Genomic DNA, 21078 nt, shown 5'->3' on the forward strand with positions numbered 1-21078 from the left:
CAGAAGTTGCCCTCACCTGGCCTGAGGCAAGGACAGTGGGTCAGCAGGAGTTTCCAGAGACCCCACATTCGGGTAATGTAATCAGCATGGAGATGGACCCAACAAATTAACATAGAGGTCACGGGGTTGGGGATTTAGCTCAGTGGTAGAGCGCTTGCCTAGCAAGCGCAAGGCCCTGGGTTCGGTCCCCAGCTCCGAAAAAAAAAAAAAAAAAAGAAAGAAAAAAGAAAAAACAAAAAACATAGAGGTCACCTACCCTGCAATTCCCTAATGTGTTATAAATCAGGCCTGCGAGCTCACTTGGTTGTCTCTCTGTCTTGGTAATGGGAGACCCCAGCATGCTGGACTAATGCAGAATACAACATCCTGCATTTACATACTGTTTGAGTCCAGGGTAGCATTCTTCTGGGAATCATGCATCCTTACAAGGTGTCTCAACAGTTACGAACACTGGTGTTAAAGTTCTTCCTCCCAGCCCCATGCTCCCAGAAATAGGAATCAGACTCAAAATATATTTACACACTCCTTGGCCACGGAGCTAGGCTCTCCTCTGACAGGATATAACCTAGAATGACCCGTTTGTCCTAGCCTACACTCTGCCACCTGGCTGCTTACCTGTGCTCAGATGCCACGTGTCTGCATTGTCACATCTTCATGGCGAATTTTCCTGCCTCCTTCTCTACCAGAATTCTTTCTCCTTCCTACGTCCCACCTTCTACTTCCTGCCTAAGCCACAGGCTTTTTAATCGATAGGTGATGCATTCATACAAAACACAAGATGTTCTCTCTACAACTTGGTGTTCTCTCAGAGGACCTGTTTTCCATCATCCATATAGTGGTTCCCTAGAACACTCACATGATTCACATACATACATGCAGGCAACACATTTATACACATTTAAAAAAGATATGAAGAAGAATAAGAAAAAGAGAAGAAGAAGGAAGGAGGAGGAAGAGGAGGAAGAGGAGAGGAGGAGGAGGAAGAGGAGAGGAGGAGGAAGAAGAGGAGGAGGAGGAGAACAACTTCTGCTGGAGAGAGTTAGTGGTTAAGAGCATTTGGAAACAGATTCAACTCCCAGCACTCTCATGACAGCTTACAGTGTCTGTCAGTCCGGTTCTAGGCAATCTGAAGCTCTATTCTGACAAGGCACTAGGCACACACATAGTGTACATATATGTAGTCAAGTCACTCGTATACATGAAATAAAATAAAGCAATAAAAGAGAGGCTAGAATAGCTAAATGTGGTTGCCTTTAATCCCAGCACCCAGGAGCCAAAGGCAGGAGAATCTCTGAGTTTGAGGCTAGCCTGGTCTACAGAGCGCATCCCAGGCCAGCTAGGGATACACAGTGCATACCTTGTCTTTTAAAAAGATGGTAAGATAGATAGATAGACAGACAGACAGACAGATAGATAGTGTTGGGGTTCAGGAATTGCCTCACAAACCACAGGGGCACCAATCCCAGTCAGACAGGGATAGCTTATTGAGCATACACCCCAGGGCTGGTTGACTAGGGCCTTGGTCCAGATTTGGGAACTGTACCATGACCCAAAGTTAGGATCCTACAGGGTTTTTAAGCCCAAAATCCACAAACATTTGTGCCAAGTTACTCCACCAATCAGGATTTAGGGATAGGGGATTTCCTTAGGAACATGTCTTTGTTGTACATTTATTCTGTTCCCGATGGTTGGGGTATTCAACTGTGGCAGGGGACTTGCCTTGTATAATATTCATGTCAGAACTTGTCTACCAGGATAGGATTTGTCTTGTCTAACATTCATGTCTTAACTTGCAGGCCAGGATGTCAGTTACCCACTTGTATGCCCCTTTCTGCCAAGCAAGATGTCAGTTCCTAGTCTTGGGAACTCACTTTATTAGAGCACTACTCAAAGTGGAAGTCTTTTTTTTTTTTAAAGATTTATTTATTTATTATATATAAGTACACTGTAGCTGTCTTCAGATACATCAGAAGAGGGCATCTGATCTCTTTACAGATGGTTGAGCCACCATGTGGTTGCTGGGAATTGAACTCATGACCTCTGGAAGAGCAGTCGGGTGCTCTTAACCGCTGAGCCATCTCTCCAGCCCCTCAAAGTGGAAGTCTTATTCTAAATAGTTTGTCTCTCTTATGTTGGTGTCTACCCCAGGGGCAGCTTATAACATTAAACTTATACACAGGTACAGAAAGGGCTGATGGGTGGTTGGTTTGGGTCCAAGCTTATTGTGGGTAACTATTCTACTGACTTCTATCATTCTACATCACAGGCATAACAGGATATGTAATCGATCTTGGCATTAGAAATGTTTCTAGTAACAGCAGAAACATATGACAAAGTTTCTTTATAATGGCAGGCTATCCAGGTGACAGTTACCTTGGCTTTATATTTTACGTAGGCCTTAACAGACAGACAGACAGATAGACAGACAGACAGAGAACTGGAGAGAACTGGAGAATTGTTGATTGAATTTCTTTTCTGAGATAGGGTTTTCTACGTAGCCCTGGCTATCCTGGAACTCGGTATGTAGACCAGGCTGGCTTTTAACTCAAGAGATTCATCTGCATCTACTTCCCAAGTGCACTGGGATTAAAGGTATGTACCACCACCCCTGGCTCCTTGTGTTTAAAACTTATTTATTTTATATATGTGAGTACACTGTTACTGTCTTCAGACACACCAGAAGAGGGCATCAGATCCTATGACAGATGGTTGTAAGCCACCATGTGGTTGCTGGGAATTGAACTCAGGACCTCTGGAAGAGCAGTCAGTGCTCTTAACCGCTGAGCCACGTCTCCGGCCCCCTGTATATAATTTTTATTCCTGGAATTCTACAAGAGATTTTTCATGAGATGATTTAATTTCCAGACTATACAGAAAGCCCCTTTGAGGGCTGGAGTGTTAGAGAGGGCTGAGTTTCAGTGTTAGAGAGCTTGCCTGGAACGTTGGATCCTAGTTTCTATTCTCAGCCACACACACACACACACACACACACACACACACACACACACACACACACACACACACGACATCTACTTGTCATATATATTGACCTGTCAGAGGTGTCAAAAGGCAGCCTTCCAGAACCATTATTTGTTTTTGAGCTGTGAGTATATTGAAAAATAAGTATAGTGTTTGTGGGCAATTTGGGTCCAGTGATGCTAACATGTGGTTCCTTCAAGTCTCCCCTTGGGAACACTTTTCACAGCTTTTCTGGTTTAGTTCTTAGCCAAGTTTACCTTGTTATGGTACTGCATAAAGAGACATCTAAGAAGCAGGAGGAAGTGGCCTCTCATTTTGAGGATCTCTGGCACTGGGAGCAGAGAGCGGTGTCAGGGAGCCCATAGCCCTGACTGGTGATATTAGCAGGCAGATTTGAGGTTGAGATGAAGAGAAGAGCCAATATGTCATAACTGGGAGGTCTCTGGGGCTGGAGAGATGGCTTAGCATTTAAGAGCAGCTGTTGGCCTTGCTGAGGACCAAGGTTCTATTCCTAGCATCCACATGATAGCTTCTAACCATTCATAACTCCGGTTCCAGGGAAATCAGTGGCTTTTTCTAACCTCCCTGGCCACCAGGCATGCACACAGTGGGCATACACAACATGCAGACAAAACACTCATACATATAAATACATCAATCTAAAAATATTGGGAGATCTTTGGCTCAGGCTCCCAAGTTCCTCAGTATGCAGCGTTGGTTAGTCTGGAACTCACTATACAGACCAAGAGGGCAGCACACGCTCAGAGATCTGCCCTAGTGCTGGGATAACGATGTACACTACTCTGCCCGGCTTCCCATCCCGTTTGAGACAGGGTCTTTCTATTTGTTGATGGATACTTCACACAACAGGCTGGCCTGTTCACAGGAGTAGCAGTTTATATGCTTGTGCCACCAACCCTGGGATTACATCTGAAGAATCCGACTTGGGTCCTCATGCTTGTGTGGCAAGTCGCACAGAGCCACCTCAGCAGCTTGACGTTTATCTTCTGATGCTCTTGCTCCTGAGGTGCTCTACTATGCCAGCTCTAGCTTTTATTTCTTAAACTTTTTATTGATCCTCTGTGAATTTCACATCATTGCACCCCAATCCTATTCATCTCTCCATCCCTTCATATCTGCCTGCTATCCTTGTAACCTCCCCCTCCCAAAGAAAATAAACAAATAAAAAAGGAATTAAAAAAACCCAAACATATTGTCATGAAAGCTGCAGTGTCATAATGTGTCCCACAGTACACCCTTTTGTCCACACATCTTTTCTTGCAAAGGTTCCTTGCCATGAGTCATTGGTCTGGTTCAAGGCCTTTGACTTCTGCTACACTGTCGGTGCTGGGTCCACACTGGGACTCCTCTTGGATATCCTGTTCTTGCCCTGTGCCATGGAGATCCTGCAGCTTTGCATCTGTAGGACTGGCCCCTTCACAGTTTCCAGCAGTTCATTGGTTAGATGTTGGGGTGGGCCTGGGTGGTAGCTGAATTGCTCAGCCTGCCAGCTCTCCTGTACCCACACAGCAGGTCAAGCTCTCCAGCACTGCTAGCCCACCCAGTGCCACAGCCCATGAGGGGTGGGATCAGCTCTCCCACTCAATGACCTCTCCTGAAAACGCACCAGCCCCGTTCCAGGTGTCGAGGGGCTGGAGGGCATTCCTCTCTTTCCCATAGCACCTCATGGGAGCTAGTGAGGGACAGAGCCAGCTCTCTGCAGTGCTTGGACGTTAAACATGGTGCCAGCATGGGACATTGACACAGACCCCTGCTGCTGCATGGCCACAGGCCCAGACATGGACATCAGTGGTAGCATGGGATGGGACTTCACCATGGCCTCAGGTGGCAGGGCAGGGTATTCCTCTCCACCCCCCAAGTCTCCAGTTCCACGTCTTTGTCGTGTTCCCATCTCTCCAGCATGTAGTAGCAGGCAGGCCTCTCCAACTCTACCTTCTTTTTTTCGGAGCTGGGGACCGAACCCAGGGCCTTGTGCTTCCTAGGTAAGCGCTCTACCACTGAGCTAAATCCCCAGCCCCTGCATCTTCTGCCTGTGAAGTGGAAACTTAAGGGTTCTTTAGAAAGCCAGTTGTGTCAGATGGTGTTTTCCTGAAGTGGACACAGGTGAAAGGCGAAGGCAGACTCTTGAAGGAATGTTTCACTGAAGCAGACACAGGAGAAAGGATGGACTGCTAAAGCAAGCACATGAAAGGACACGTGATGAAAGATTTTTTGCTAATGACAGACATGTATTGGTCCACCTTACATTGCATAGTTGAGCTCCATTTGTCTATACTCCATAGGGAGAAACACACCAAAAAAACTTCTGGTGGCATGCTACAGTTTCTCATCGCTTCCTTGGACTCAGGCTGATTGACAGAATAATGTGAGCTGAGACAAGTTCACATGCTGAGGTAAGACCGGTGGAGGACACATGGTGTTTAGAGGGATATGAAGAAGTCTTGGTGGACAATGGCTATGGCTGAGCTAGGCTTACTTATAGAGCAGCTATACAACACTTGTTTGTCTCATGTCTTCTTTGCTGATCTTCACTTCACTGAGAGAGCTTTTCCTGGCGCTCCTATTGGCTTGGTCCGTCCTGCTCACTCCTGCCAAGGGTGAAGCCTGGCTGTCTCTGCTAGGTAATGCCACTGCTGTTGATTGAGTTTGCTATTCCAACAGTTGGATATAACTGGCCTGCTAAAGCGTTTGTGAGCGAATTGAGCTGCTGAGGCTAACTTATGAACTAAAGTGCCAATTTCCAGACAACACTTTCTACTACCTCTGGTGAGTGATAGGCTACAAGGGAAGTTAAAGTGTTTAAGAACCATCATTAAAAGTAGGTTCTAAAAAATTCAAGTTACATGCCTGTCTACCACTGTGTCCCCTAGAAATTTCTTTTTTCGTTAGTTTTTCGAGACAGTTTTTCTGTGTAACTCTGGCTACTCAGAACTTTCTTTGTAGACCTGGAACTTGCTCTGTAGACCAGGCTGGCCTCCAACTTAGAGATCCACCTGCCTCTGTCTCCTGAGTGCTGGGATTAAAGTCATGCGCTACCATGCCTGGCTTGGACCAATTTTAGAGACTCTGCTTTTCATCTTAACAGGTAGCTCCACATTCATGGCCTGGCTATGAGGACTAAACTAGGGATGGAAAATGCTTGTGGAGCCTTGAGGTCCTCCCTGAGACAAGGGGTGAGGACTGACAACTTAAAAATAGCTCCAGGTGGCTGTGACAGCTTTCTTTTGGTAGCAAAATTGGAGTTCATAAATAATATCGGAAAGGAAAGATTCCAAGGTGTTTTGCAGGGCTGGCCCTGCACTGGGGACCCTTATACCTGGAAACTAAACTAGATAAAGCACGAGGCCTTAGAAGAACAGACTTCTTCCCCTTAGGTCACTAAAGTGCTTTGGAGTGTTTTATTCCCTTAGTAAAGGTCCATGGGATAGAATCTAGAGCTAACACCTAATCATCCTGCCTCGGTTTCCAGGGTGCTAGAGCCATGGCTTCCTGACACCACATCCAGTCCTTTCTTCCTTTTTAAAAACAAACAAACAAACAAACAAACAAACAAAAAACCAAAAAAAAAAAAAAAAAAAACCTTGCTATGAGATGAGGCTTGCCTACAAAGACCTTCCTGTCAGTGCAGGGATGAGAAGCTTGTCCCATGACCCCTGGCATCTTTTTAAGTTTTACACAGGAACATGTAAAGGCCAATTCTCTGTCTTTTTCTTTCTGTTCCCGACCTAGCAACCTTCCACTTCATGATGCATCCGGCATTCATCCCATGAGCATGTGTCCCTGCTCGGTCCAAGGGGTGAAACGAAGGGCAGCCAACCACGGGAGAGCAGAGCTATGGAAAGGGACTTATATTTCCCCAAGGTGAAATCTGTCCCAAGTCACTCAGGAGACAGATGACGTGGAAGGGGGTGGTGTGGCTGGGTGGGATTTCCACCGACGACAGTGCCGTTACGGAACTTCAGAAATTCTAGTTCTTGTCCTCTTGGCATATACCCTTTGGGGAATAGTTTCCTGTGGGTCCGGTAATTTAATAGTTTCCTTACTCCCAAGAGGCTGAAACTGTTTCGATTTTAGAGGTTGAGGATGTCTAAGTTACAGGCAGTAGTAGCAATCTTGTTCAACGCTGCATGTGTCAGTTCTTGTACATAGTAGGTGTTAAGTGTGAGAATGACTCCATGAACGGTGACCTCTTTGACTGTTGTGTGCTTCCCCGACAGGCAGGGAATAAAACCCACTTCTAGACCCTCATAATCTCCACATCCAGTAATTTGGATTTCCAGGCCTCTGCTTTGTTGTGGGCGACCAACCAAAGGCTAAGCGAGCACCTGCTTCTCCAGCTGATCCTAACAGGACACCAGGCTGCCTCGACCCTATAACCTCTCGAGGTTCCTTTTCTAGGCTTACTGGGCGCCAGGAACCTGAGAGTGTCCCTGCAGCAGCCTAAACCAGATTTCGCCCCAGGGGTTTCCAGCGTAGGGATGCGCATCTCCAACTGTCCATCACCTTGATCTGGGCCAGCCTTCTTTGCCCCTTCGTCCTGTGCAGGAGACCCGGGGCTAAGCGAAGTGCCTCACCCGGTACTTATAGGCCTGTGGGTGCGTGTGGGGGTGGGGGGAGCAGGAGCCTGAATCACCGCCGCAGTCTCCCTCTCTTTCTGGCTTCCAGTCCGGGGCCACCTCTGTTTCGCGGCGCCGGCTGGCCAGGCGCAGCGTGCTAGCTCTCTTACACTCCTCTGCGCGCCCCTCTCCCCGGCTTGCGCTTTCGTGGCCGCCGCCCTCACTCTGGCCGGATCCGGGGAAACCTCGCCCCGCCGCCCCTCCCCGTAGAAGCCAGAGCTGCCAGCGCTAGCTCCAGGCTCCCGCGGGAGGGGGCGCGGCAGCCCCCACGGCTCCACCCTCTTCGCGGGGCCGCGGCCATCTGGGGCCCCTGCCAGGCGCGTCCGTTCGGGGCCCGCGCCCAGCTCGTGCGGGAGGACGAGGCACCCCGGAGAAGGGAGCTGTACCGCCGCACCAGGCGGTCCCCTGATAGCGGGCTGCGGAGAGCTGCTCTCCGAGATGCCCCGAGGGGGCGGTGGCTGAAGCGCGTCGCAGAGGACCGGACGCGGGCGCCCTAGTCACCTCGGCGACTCTTTACGAGCCGGAGCTGCAGCTGTAGACGCGGCAGGGCGGGCTGGCGAGGGCGCTGAGGTCCGTGCTCCCCGCGTCCGTATCAACCGCCCGCTGCGGACTTGCTACCTCCCGCCTTCCCCGCACCAGCCCCCCGCGAGCTGGCAGGAGGAAATTGCGCGCGGCCCCTTTAAATTTACCCAGGAGCCCTTAAAGGAGCCCCAGGGGCCCCAGACAGGAATCCCCACCCCGGTCCAGCCCGCGCTGCCTAGCGAGCAGCTAGCCGTCCGTGCGGCCGGCTGCCGGTGAATGCGCCCCGCGCCCGGGGGCCCCGCGCACCGAGCGCCCCGCGTGCGCCGCCGCTGGCTCCGCGGCCCCGCGCCCCGCCGTCCCGGGGCCCCCGCTCCGCAGCACAGCGCATGGAGCCCGGCGGGGACCACCGGAGCCGGAGCGGCGGCGGCAGGGGCGGCCCCGGGCCCGCAGTGGCCTCGGCACGGGGCCGACGGCTGCCGCCCACGGCGGCGAGTAGTGGCACAGAGCCCGAGGAGGACGACGGCGGTAAGATCTGGGGCCGACGGCCCGGGGTGGGGGCCCCGGCGTGGGGGAGGGGAGGGCTGCGGCTCCGGGCCCCTCTCGGCCGCCGAACAAAGCGGGGGACGAGCGCAGGGCGGCTCGGGGCGCCACCTGGTGGGCGCAGAGAGCAGCTACAAGGCCCATGGGGCGCTCCCCGCCCGTGGCGGGGTCTGCCCGCCGGGCTGGGGCGGATCCCTACTCCTTAAAGGGCCCCGCGGCGCCCGTTTTTGGGGGACCAGCGACGTGGGAGTCGAGGCATTGGAACTTGCGGCTTCCGCCCTTTCTCTTTCACATTCCCAAGTGGTTTTTCTTTTAAAGGCTGCCTAGTCCCTCTGTCCCTCTTTGAGGCTTTCCCCAGAGTAGCATAGCTCTGAATTCCGCTGTTCTCGGGTATGCCGTCCCTTTCTGCGTGGCCTTGCTGGAGACGGGAACTCTTCCCTTTACGGTTACGCTACGAGAAACAAAGCGCAGCCTGCGTCCTGCCCCCCCCCCCGTCTGTTATCCCCCACATCGGGAAGGTCTTAAGTAAGGGATGGGTTCGCACACGAAGGTGGATGCCCCCTCCTGCCTGTGCGTTGTCGCGTTTCAGAATTTATTTTGGCCCCAGTTTGTCAGCTGTACCAAGACCCGCCGGTCCTAGTTGGCCCTTAAAACCAACTGCTTTTTTGTCTCCCTACTGAAAGGTTCATTCCCTTTAGATCAGTGGAGGTTCTGTCCTGACCAGGGAGGCTGTTCTCTACTCTCTGAGCTCCCTTCCCTATAAGCCCCCTACCCCCCCTTATTTTTAAATATCAGCTCCTCCTTTTCTTTCTTTCTTTCTTTTTTTCCCCTTTCTGCTCTTAAAGGGCTAGTCTGTCTTAGACTTACAAGCCCCTGCACTGGAAGGTTGCAGTAGGATGCTAGATGTTCAGTGTGTTTGCAGACAAAGGCCCATAGGCCCAGAGAGCGGACTGACCTACCAAAGGTCACTGAGCAAGGCATCAGTGAAGCCAAATCTTGAATCTAATGTTCTTTCTATACCTCTGCTTAAAAAAAAGTAATGGAAGCAAAACAAACAAACAAACAAACAAACAAACAAACCAAAAACCAAAACCCACCACTACCACCACCACCAGACAACTCCATACAGGGGTGAGAGCTGTTTGTCTGACCCTTGGGATTCTGTACTGAGAGAAGGACCAAAATCTGCTTAGTTTGTGGCCAGGAGACCATTTTTCTAAGTAAAAAGTGGCTAGCCAGCACTGCAGCGAGGGCTCTGGGTGTCTTTAACAAAGTGAAGGAACACTAGTGGGTTGGTGAGGCCCCAGGAGTGCACACACCTTTGGGATGATGGCTGGTCAGTAACCACATCCCTGCAAGCACAAATGAGATTAATGCTGAGAAAGACTTATTGGGTGTGATGACCAGCCAGGAGTCACTCAGTGGCTCTGGGGAAGTCCTGGTCTGAACAGCTCCTTTCCCTGGAGGTGTTGACAGATGTGTCTTAGGTGTCCCTCCAGTGGAAGACCTGACAGTTGACACCCCATCCCTAAACTGCTACTTACAGGATGGCAGATTTGGGAAGAGGGAGAGAGGGGCCTCAGGTGGGTGGGTGTTGTACACAGATGTGGGTGCAGACAAACACCCCCTATTGTTCCACTCTCCCGACTGCCGGCTGGAACTGCCTGGCCTGCTGAGCTTCTGGCTTTATCCCTCCTTATTTCTCTGTAGTTGGCATCCTCCCTGGCCTTCACCTTGGTTTTAAAGACTTCAGCAAGCTAGCCTAGTACCCACATCCCTTTGTTCTCCCTCGCCGGGTCCCTGCTCTCTGTATGGGTGTTCTGACCTTCTACCCACTTCCCCTTTCATTGCTCTTGCCATCCCTCTCTAGTCCTGAACTCTCCCGCCCCTTCTCATGCTTCCAAATCAGAGCCTTAGGTCTTTCTGTGGAAATCGGAGATTGAGAACCTGTCTCCCTTTTCCCTTCTTCAGGACAAGCTCTTCAGCTGGAAGGGGGTGCCTTGGGGTCCTGGGGGAGTACCCCCCTACCCTCCTCCAGGGCCAGGGGACCAGCATCTTCAGGCAGGAAATACTCAGATCATTGTGAGGCTCGCGCCTCACGACCTGGAAAGAGTCGAATCCCTGGCAGGGATCACCGGCGCTATTACCACGACCACTGGCGGCTGGAGTACCTGATGGACTTCATCCCCTCCCGGCACGGCATGGTGTGTATGGTGTGTGGCAGCTCCCTGGCCACCCTCAAGCTCAGCACCATCAAGAGGCACATCCGCCAGAAACACCCCTACTCCCTCCATTGGAGCCCCAGGGAGAAGGAAGTCATCAGCAACAGTTGGGACGCCCACCTGGGGCTGGGGGCCCGTGGTGAGGCTGAGAGCCTGGGGGCCCGGGGGGCTGAGGAGGAGGAAGAGGAAGAAGATGAAGAGGAGGAGGAGGGGGCCAACCTTCAAGCTTGCCCACCCAAGGGCTCAGGTAATACAGAATATGGAGAGGCAGGGGCTTGTGTGTAATGGGGCTCTGGGAGGGGGCAGCTTTTCTGCCTTTTTTTTTTTTTTTTAAGCAAGTCTTTGCTTCTTTGGGTGGAGTCTATTTACTGCCCTTCCTGTTGAGAGTAGGGAGGGATAGTGGGGTGGGGGTAGTTTCTAGCATCACTGAGGCCTAGACACTGTAGTTGAAGGAGCAAGAGTAGTTATAGGGGTGGGAGGGTCAGGTTGAGGGAAGGGCTGTGAGTTGGTGAGGGAAGTGGGGTGTGGTGTGGTGTTGGAGCAGTGAAGCCCAGGGAAGGGGCTGAAATCTGGGTTTAATGAGGCTGGGTGGGACTAGAGTGAGTGAACAGGAGGGTTAGGGAGAGGGGTTCAGATAAAGGGAGTGGATGTGATGGTATATGCTTGTCATCCTAGAACCAGGAAACTGGAGGCAGGAGCATCGTTAGTTAGATAAGCATTGGCAACATAGGGCCTTTGAACCCTGCCTAGGCTGTGTGAGTTTCTGTCTAATTAAAACAGAACAGAAGAAGATGTAAGAGGAGAAGAAAAGACAGGCAAAGGTCAGCCATGGGACCCGAGTCAGAGTTGAGTGAGAAAGAGGCTGTGTGTGGAGCACCTACCTGGCTGTGGTGGGGGACTCCCCAGAGGGCCAGAGACTCAGTTGCTTCCCTCCAACCCTTTCAGGCAAAGCCCCAGCTGGTGGGGGCTGCCGGCGCCAGCGGCGAGGGGTTCGAGGGGGCCCAGTAGCACCTCGGCGCCGACGCCTCGCAGCCTCCCGAAGGGCTGGGGGCAGCAGGGGGCTGGGGGCCCGGCGCCTGGAACGGAGGCTGAAGGAGTCACTGCAGAACTGGTTCCGGGCTGAGTGTCTCATGGACTACGACCCACGGGGGAATCGGCTGGTGTGCATGGCCTGCGGCCGGGCACTGCCCAGCCTGCACTTGGACGACATCCGTGCTCACGTGCTGGAGGTGCACCCCAGCTCCCTAGGGCTCAGTGGCCCCCAGCGCAGTGCCCTGCTGCAGGCCTGGGGTGACCAGCCTGAAGCTCTGTCCGAGCTCACCCCGCCCTCACCAGGTGCGAGGCTGTCCCAGGGCTGAGATCCCTTCAATATTAGGGCGGCAGCATGGGAGCTGAAAAGAAAATTGGGGGGGCAGGGATTTTTGGTTGAGGGCTGCAGGCCTATTTTCCCTTTACACACAGACATTCAACTCACCCATCTCTCTCTGGCTAGTGCCGGCTAGCTTGGGGCTGGGGTGAGGAGCAAGGATGGAACCCTCTTGTGTGGGTAAGGCCAACCCAGCCAGAAGGCTGAGCCCTTCTCCTTCACCCCTTCCCCAACAGACGATGACCTCGTCCCCCAGGACCTGACCAGAAAGAGCCGGGACTCCGCCCCCGCTGCTGGAGCCCCCTCCTCTCAGGATCTCAGCCCCCCAGACGTAAAGGAAGAGGCTGGCTGGGTGCCTGAGAGGCCCGGGCCGGCGGAGGAGGAGGCCGAGGAGGGCGAGGGCGAGGGCGAGAGGGCGGGCATCCCGGGCCGGCCTCGGAGGGGCCGAGACCATCGCCGCCACTACCAGGAGCGCTGGCGGCTGGAGTACCTCATGGAGCTGGACGGCTGCCGGCGCGGCCTGGTGTGCATGGTGTGCGGGGGCGCGCTGGCCTCGCTCAAGATGAGCACCATCAAGCGACACATCCGCCAGCGCCACCCGGGGTCCAACAGCCTCAGCGGGCCAGTCAAAGCCCTCATCGCCCAGGAGTGGAGCGAAAAGGCCGCACACCTGCTGGGCCTGGGGCTTCCCAGGCCGGAGTCACCCAGCGGCCCTGTCGCCCCCAGCACAGCCTCAGCCTCTGAGGAGGGGGGAGGGGCAGAGGAGGCGGAGCCAGAGGAGGAGTGGTGGGGTGAGCCTGTGGAAGGCCAGAGCAACTGGCAAGGGAGAGGGCAGGGCTCGGAGGGAAGGGTGGCGAGAATGGAAGGCTGTAGAGAGCTGGGAGGATGGGTCAGGAGGAGCAATGGAGAACAGGGACAGGGACTGGGCTTGATTCTTGCCACTCGCTCCAAGGCAGCCCTTTGTTCTTCTCTAGGCGACGCGCCGCTGTCCCCTGGAGCTCCGTCGGAGCGACCCGCCGAGGAAGAGGACGAAGATGACAGCCAGGAGCCCCGGGGGCTGCCCTTTCCGCCGCCGCCACTGCCGCCACCGCCACCTCCGCCGCCGCCGCGAAGCCGGGAGCAGCGACGCAACTACCAGCCGCGCTGGCGGGGCGAGTACTTGATGGACTACGACGGCAGCCGGCGCGGGCTGGTGTGCATGGTGTGTGGGGGCGCGCTGGCCACGCTCAAGGTGAGCACCATCAAGCGACACATTCTGCAGGTGCATCCCTTCTCCATGGACTTCACCCCGGAGGAGCGCCAGACCATTTTGGAGGCTTACGAGGAGGCAGCGCTTCGTTGTTACGGCCACGAGGGCTTCGGGCCACCCGCCCCGGCGCCACGAGATAGCGGCGCGGATCTCAAGCCTGGCGCGGTGTGTCGCGCGTAGTAGTCACCCTGCGCTGGCCTGGCCTTTGGGCTGAGAGACCCTGATGTCAGGTTCTGGGACCCTTACCTCCCCGCTGGCCGGGCTAGGCCGGGGCCGGGGGTGGGTATGCGATGGCGCCGCAGCAGTCCTTCGGTGACACTGCTGTGCCCCCTAGTACTTGGCCTCCAGTGCGCAGTGGCCCGGGGATCCCGGCGCTCTTTGTGCGATGCTCCGCGCTTCCCGAAAAGCCAAAGCGCCTCCCCAGTGTTCGCAGCGAGCGCTCTCGGCTGTCCCCGAGGGCGCAGTGCTGCCAGACCCGGATGGGGGCGCAGTCAGTCAGTATTAGGGTAGAAGGCGGGCCGCAGGGAAACCAGGAAGGACGCGCTGGCCGCGCGACCTGGCCAGTGACCCAGTTCTATGCGGCCTCACGCCAGCGGGCGAGGCTCTCGCCTTCCAGGCTGTGGGGTCCAATAGGTATTCTTGGCCTCTTAGAGGCCCAGGCGGTGGGACTGAGGCTCAGCAGGGGGCGGGGCGCGGGGCGCGGGCGGAATGGTGGGGCCCAGTCTGCTGCGCCAGCTTCCCTGGCTGGCCCAGGGGACAGCGCACCCATCCTGGGCCACTGCCACGCCTGCAGGACCAGGGGCATAAAGGGATTAGCACTTTTTCTTTAGGCCCTCCTGCTCAGAGGGCTTCTGTTACTCGGTGAAAGCAGCGGGAGTATTCTTGGTCCAGTGCCAGTACTGTTCCACTCCAGGGCACTGGGGCGGTTGGTTTCTATTGCTGCCCCCTCTGAACGTGAATTGTCCTGGGTGGACACACTACCGGTTCTCAGCTCCTAGGGCACGGGCCTCTTCCTCCCGTGCTCTTACCTGAAACAGCGCCAGGCCCCGTGGTGCCAAAAGGGCCCCTCAATCTCCCAGGCAGGTCCGAGAGGGATATGTAGATTTCATTCTCCCGTGGAGAACAGGTGGTCCGAAGATCAGGCCCTTTTTTGCTCTTTGTATTTTATTTTGAAACTGTATTTAATGCTTTTTATATGAAGGGGGTAGGGGAACTGGCCCAATCACCCTTATGTGCAAATGTCTTATTTATTATGCGTGTATCAGAGATAAGCTGTGAGGTGGTGGAGGAAGAACTGAGATGGGAGTGTGGTGAGGGGATTGGGAGTATACTAGATAGCTCCATGTTCCCCTGGCCTTTTGTCTCCAGGTCCAGTGTCTGCTCTTTACAAAGGGAAGTCACTGCAGGCACTGTGCCCTCCTTTTAAAATCGGGTGTGGTGGTCAGGGCGTGGGACCTGGGTTCTGGAACCAGTGCAGCCTTTGTGGTGAGAAAACAAGAAAAGAAATCCCTTCTCACCCTCCAGAGCAAGAGCTCAAGGTTCAAGTGCCTCAGGCCCAGTTCCCTAGATCGAGAGATGGATTTTATACCACGGATTTTATAGCATTTTTTTATAATTCAAAATTGTCAGTGGGAAGGGATCCTGGAGCTCACAAACTGATCCCTTTCAAATCTCCCAGCTCAGTGAGCTTTACACTATATTGCACTGCTTCTAATCTGGCAAGTTACCAAGATTTCTTTACCTATTAGTCCTGTCAAAAGTGTGCGTTGGGCACTGTAGGCCCACAGCACTTGTGACTCCTGAGGACAGCAAAGTTCTGTACTTCCTGGGAATGAGGACGCAGGTGGCTTCCAGCAGTGCAGGCTTGCCCGTCAGAACTCCAGGTGGGGCCCACCTTCCCTGCCGCTGAGGTTTCCCCAGCAGAATTAGGTTGCTTATCTGTGCTTGTTTTGAGGCCATCGACCATCAGGTATTCTGGAACGGCTGCTGGCTCAGTGAAATTACAGTTTCAGCCAGCAGGGTTTTGGAGACAGTATTACAATCTTAAGAACGGAGGTTATGTATGGATTGTGCCAGGCTGTGCACTTACCCTTTTGCTTTCCATCGTGCATGTTCTTAAGCTGAGAATGATTATTCTCTCCCACCTCTACATAAATTGGAGCTGCTGTCGTTGCTAGAGCTCACTGCAGAAGTTCCAGTTAGCTGGGGCAGAAGATTTTGGCAGTTTCCAGGCATCTGAGACACTTGATAGAGACACATTCTTGGGCCCACCTGATTACTACATTCTGATAGGTCCTTCCCATACTGTCGAAGCTCCCCAGGTAGTTGTCAAGTACCTCTGCAGTGACTCTGCCATGACCACCTATGGCCTCAAGGGGCTGGTGGCTCTCCTCCCTCCAATTCTGACACGAACAGGTGAAGTTCCTTCATTGTTTTGTTAATGATATGCTTGCTATTATGGCCCATATGTAAATGTTACTCTGGATACATATTTATATGCCATGTTACTTAGTGACACTATTCAAACATTTGTATGTGTATTTGTGAAGTTGTTTGCATCAGTCATAAAGCCCCCCGCCCCCCATGAGGTATGTTGAATAAAATCTAGAAGTCCAGCCCTATGAGTCACAGCCAACTTAGTTTGGGGGTAGAGCAAGTCAGAGGAGTTCTGGTGTCAGATTAGACAGCTATGACCAGCTCAGTTTCAGCTTTGGTTGCCCATGGTTTACAGGCAGCTTCCCAGGCAGGTGAGAGTGGGAACCAGAGCCTCTCACCCCGTCACTTCTGAGGTTGTCCTTTACAGGGCCTCTCCGTTTTAGAAACCAAGCCATGCAGTGTGTGCTCAGTGCCATGGGAATCCTTGCAATCTTGGGAGTTCCTTACAACGTTCCTGGAATGAGGGTGGGAGTGAGTGAGCCTTTGCTCTCACTTCACCCAAACTGTACAGAGAATAAAGTTGCAGACTGATGAGACAGTCACTGTGTTTTTTATTTATAATTAATACATCGATTTGCAGTTTTACAGGGACCAGAGAGCTCCTCGGTACTACCGTATTTTATGTTGCACGCACAGACACGCACACAATATCATTAGTAGTTTCTCATCTCTACACTTTTCTTTAAAAAAAAAAAAAAACTCATGTGACACAGAAATCTTTCCCATTACTTTAACACAGCAGCAACAGAGAAAAGAGCAAGGTGTGGAGGCTTCCAGTGCAGAATGGGGTCCCTGGTTGGGAGACCCCAAAGACCATCGGTGTATTTACTTTCTGGGAGGGCAGAGGATGGTGATGGAGTGTTGTCTACAGTGGAAACCAAGGATTCAAAATGTACAGGGGCAAAGAAACTTAAGAAAATGGAGTAAGGCATTCTATCTATGGAAATCTGTAAGTCATTTCCCAAAAGGATTGGGAAGAGGACCCATTCCTAATTTTACAGTCAGAACTTTGGGACCATTGAACACCTTGAAGTCCCCAGCTCCTACTTCCTTACAATAGGGCAGAGCTGAGAACTGAAGGAATCTTGGATGCCAGTTTTCAAGCTGACTGGGTTTCCATGCTGAAGGGGAGATGCAAGGTCTCGGATAGAAACTAAGACCCCTGGACACCCCACGGATGCCACTGTAAGCTCAGTTGTCTTAGCAGTATCACCTGGGCTTGCTTGGCCACCCACAACCTAAAACTTCTGGAAAGCCCTCTCCAGAGAGCACTGTGGATCATGGTAGGAACTATTTCATCACTATGTTTGAGAATGGAGATCCTTTCAGATTGCACTGACTCCAAGCAGCTGCATGCCATGCTTCTAGAAATGTACCTCCTCTATCAGCCACGGCCTCTGGACTACAACAGACACATGACTGGCAGGCAGTGGGGCTCAGTGGTCCTCAGGCTAAAGCACTGCACAGCACAGGTGGAAGCAGCAGGGAAGACAGAGAAGGAAGGCTTTTCATGTCCTTGTACCTCATTACCCACAGACTGAGATAGGATTACAATAACTCAAGGCGGAGAGCCCACATGCAGATTATTTTTCTTTAACAAGTTTATAGCAGTGTACAGCAGTTACAGACATTTACTTCATAATAAGAAAAGTACAACCATATTTATTAAACTTGAGGTAAGGTGGGCAGGGAAAAGAGGGAAAAGCACATTCTGGAATGATTTCTCAAACCAACACTCACACTGGTATCCCAGACCAATGGCTTGGGCACTGCCCTCCCAGCTGGCAGAGCCCTTCCTTCCCTAGGAAGAGCAGCAGAGGGTGGCTGCTGCTGCCCTCCCTCTGACTGCTCCCCCCACTGTCCCCTTACCCCTGGCACTTCTCAGGTGGCATTCTGGGAATAGGGAATCACCTCTCGCCTGTAAGTTCTTTCATTAAGGACGAAGAGGAGCAGGAAGAGTAGCTGCTTATGTGTAAGGCAGGAGGGTGGGACTGAAGAAATCCCACTCTTGCCCCAGACTATTTACTCATAAGTTAATCATTATTTCCTGACTTAAAAATAAGGGCACAATTATAAATGGGAGCTGTAACAGTCCTTGAAACTGGAGAGAGGACCTAGACACGTTTTTCTTTTCCTTTAGAGTACACGTAAAGCCCCACAACCACTATGGTCTGATTAATTCTATCAATCTGATTCAATCCTTATTCTTTAGGGTTCTAAGAGATCAGTTCTTTTTTTCAGTCTAACACATCTTGTGCTTGGTACTGAGGGTAAAGGGAGAGGATGGGAGAGAACACCAAATTAAAAAGAACAAACAACTTGGAACCAAACTCTAGCTGACACTGAGCAAGTTCCTTCATAGTACAAGTGACGATGTTATAACTATTAAATGGCGTTTTAGTAACTGTTGCACTTCTGGCTTCCATGTGTTTATTCTGCCTTTTTTTTGGCGATTCCAGGAAGCTTTGCTTGGATCCTATTGAGGAAAGAAAAAGAAAACTGAAAATATTTGTTTTAAATATACATTTGTTCTGAAGTCAGGTAGGGCTCAGCTGTTGGGAACAAGCCTGAGGGAGGGTCCCGCCACACTGCCCTTACTGCAGAGCCTGATCCTGTTTCACTACAGGGATCCCTGCCCCTTCCCTGGGAGCTAGGAAGAATCCAAAAGTATTGGGGTCTTGGTATGGCAGCGTGAGAGCCCACTTCTTTAGCACTGTGAAGTGCAAGAAAAGGAATGACAAGTTGGCAAGACGAGATGTGGGAAAAGGACATGGCTAGTTGCTTCATGGTTCTCTACAAGGTCTGGCAAGAGGACATCAGAGTTGTCCTTTACTCTGGTGAAGTGGTCATTTGAACCTTCAGTGATGTCAAAGCTGCTCTCCATAGCTGCAGCATCTCACAGAGGACTATAAACATCAGCTAACACTTTCAACAACAAAGCAGGCCTGGTGAGCAGCACCAGGTATCTATCTAGTGTGCCTTCAAGCTGGAGTTAGCATAAGTGTACAATAAAGAAACAAGTCAGGGAGGATTCTGCATCGGCACCCATCTGCCTGGTTCACGTTTAGTTTCTTCTTTTCTCTCTGTGGATGGAAATCTGGGGCCATGTATGCTAAGCAAATGTTTTACCACTAAACTCCACTCCTGACCCATTCAGTTCCCTCCTGATAGTGTAGCACTTTACTTCTTAAAGAACAGCTGAAGAAAACAGAAAAGAGGAGGACATGCTAATTCAGTGCTGGCTTCATCTTGCTGTGAACATTCAAAATAAAAGAGTTCCTTGATTTGCAGTATTAGATAAAGAATTCATGGTATCTTGAGTGGGGAGATGGCTCAGTGGTTAAGAGCACTGACTGCTCATCCAGAGGTCTTGAGTTCAATTCCCAGCTACCACATGGTGGCTCACAGCCATCTGTAATGAGATCTGATATACATTAAATAACATAAATAAACCTTAAAAACATATGAAAAGGTCATTAAAAAAATTTCATGATATCTTATAGCACTTTAAAAATGAAAACAGGGGGGGTTGGGGATTTAGCTCAGTGGTAGAGCGCTTGCCTAGGAAGCGCAAGGCCCTGGGTTCGGTCCCCAGCTCCGAAAAAAAAGAACCAAAAAAAAAAAAAAATGAAAACAGGGACTTTTGTTTGTTTCTTTTGAGACAGGTTCTCACTACATAGCCCTGGCTATGTTGGAAACAGGCAAGACCTTTTCCCCACCTACTTCTGCCTCTCTCTCTGGTGCTGGGATTACAGGTGCTTACCACGGTGCCAGAGTCTAGGCTTATATCATTTACCGAAAGAGACAGGAAGACTGCCTTGACTTGGGTGCATATGAGAAAAACAGGGTTAAATATCTAAAATATTTGACAGTCAAATGTTTCATTGATCATTTCAATCTTGAGAGCAGGAGGGTAGGATATTAAGTTTGAGGCCAGCCTGGGCTACATAGCAAGTCCCTGTCTCTAAACCAAATGAACAGCCCAAGAAACTAAAGTTCCTTCTTAACATAAGTACAAAAAGCTAAGGTTTTATTCAGGGTGAAAATTAGTTACGTTTGACAGTAGCAGTTTATATAAGAGACTAAATGATGTGGGGAAAGGGGTCCACATGGGAAATAGTGAGCACAGCCCCTAAGGACACTTACTTTTCAACAATTGACTTGGTCTGATCCCGGGCAATCCCAACATAGTGGTCAATCTGTGTCTTTAAGGAAGAAAGGAAGGAAAGAAGGCTCAGTTGGGCAATAAAGGGGCTAAGAATTTTTAATTTCAAATTATATATATATATATATAATATATTATATATTTTGATATTAATCTCTTCTCTGAAAAGGCACTATTCTGTTTTAGTGCAACTATTAAAAATCCCACTCTTCACTATTCCAGAAAATAAAAATGACGCCCAGTGTTTCAGAAGTTACAAATCTCCGTCTTCAGATTTCAACAACACTACAAAATAAAAATTACACGTCATCTGTACAAGTAAAGCTTATGTGGTGTTTTCTGTAGCAACACTGAAGTACATTCTTAGCATCAGAAACTACAGCATTTAATCTGTATTCTGTAGTTGTGATGTGTTTTAACTCCTGGGCATTATTAATTCATTTAATAATAGAAAGCCAAAGATATTTTTGTTGATATATATGATATATATGTGCATTTTATAGTACATGTGTGTATGAGTGTGATGTGTCTTTGGAGGCAAAATTTTGATATAAGGTTTCTCTCAATTGCTCTCTACCTTATTATTATTTAACTGATTAATTTAATTAAATTTAAAGATAATGTCTCAGGTGGCTTCCAATTTACTATGTAGATAAGAATGAACCACGAACTTCTGATCTTCCTGACTCACCTCCAACACTACAGATGCACACCACTATATACAATTTATGTAGTGCTAGGGCTCAAAACCCAGGGACTTATACATATTAGGCAAGTACTTTACTAACTGACCTACATCTCCAGCCATCGACTTTATTTCCTGAGACAGTTCAGTCCTTCACTGAACCTATAGCTCACAGATTTGGTAGAACAGCTGCTAACAAGCCCTAGAGACTCCCCAGGACTGGGACTTGCAGTTAAATGGTGGGTATTTTATGTGGGTGCCTGAGATAAGGTCTCAG

General features: G+C 50.9%; 2 protein-coding genes across 7 annotated transcripts in view; one reads left to right on the top strand and one right to left on the bottom strand.

Moving 5' to 3' along the window:
• Positions 1-8361: 8361 nt before the first annotated feature.
• Zfta (zinc finger translocation associated) lies at positions 8362-16493 on the top strand. Of its 2 annotated transcripts, NM_001401804.1 has the most exons (5): positions 8362-8663; positions 10650-11147; positions 11846-12235; positions 12503-13057; positions 13241-16493. In NM_001401804.1, the coding sequence occupies exons 1-5, from the start codon at positions 8525-8527 to the stop codon at positions 13693-13695; spliced, it is 2037 nt and encodes a 678-aa protein (NP_001388733.1). In that variant the 5' UTR covers positions 8362-8524; the 3' UTR covers positions 13696-16493. The 2 variants fall into 2 exon arrangements, with proteins under 2 accessions (NP_001388733.1, NP_001388734.1); NM_001401805.1 differs by lacking the exons at positions 11846-12235; positions 12503-13057.
• Rtn3 (reticulon 3) overlaps positions 16480-21078 on the bottom strand; it is a 56519-nt gene continuing 51920 nt past the window's right edge. For 3 of the 5 annotated variants that reach the window (XM_087599717.1, XM_087599664.1, XM_087599788.1), the window contains 2 exons: positions 20098-20156; positions 16486-18427 (listed from right to left, as the gene is read on the bottom strand). In XM_087599717.1, the coding sequence (XP_087455843.1) occupies positions 18382-18427; positions 20098-20156 (105 nt within the window). In that variant the 3' untranslated portion in view covers positions 16486-18381. Of the gene's footprint in view, positions 18428-20097; positions 20157-21078 lie in introns of all 5 variants that reach the window. The other 2 variants (NM_001009953.3, NM_080909.3) reach the window with 1 other exon arrangement.

The sequence above is a fragment of the Rattus norvegicus genome, chromosome 1, assembly GCF_021556685.1.
Source record: "Rattus norvegicus strain SHRSP/BbbUtx chromosome 1, alternate assembly SHRSP_T2T, whole genome shotgun sequence".
Lineage (NCBI taxonomy): Eukaryota > Metazoa > Chordata > Mammalia > Rodentia > Muridae > Rattus > Rattus norvegicus.

Excerpts from the sequence above, each read along its gene's own strand:
- Zfta (NM_001401804.1), top strand. The coding sequence starts at position 8,525 with ATGGAGCCCGGCGGGGACCACCGGAGCCGGAGCGGCGGCGGCAGGGGC. Across the intron at positions 11,148-11,845 it reads TTGCCCACCCAAGGGCTCAG|GCAAAGCCCCAGCTGGTGGG; the intron begins GTAATACAGAAT and ends CAACCCTTTCAG. Across the intron at positions 13,058-13,240 it reads GCCAGAGGAGGAGTGGTGGG|GCGACGCGCCGCTGTCCCCT; the intron begins GTGAGCCTGTGG and ends GTTCTTCTCTAG.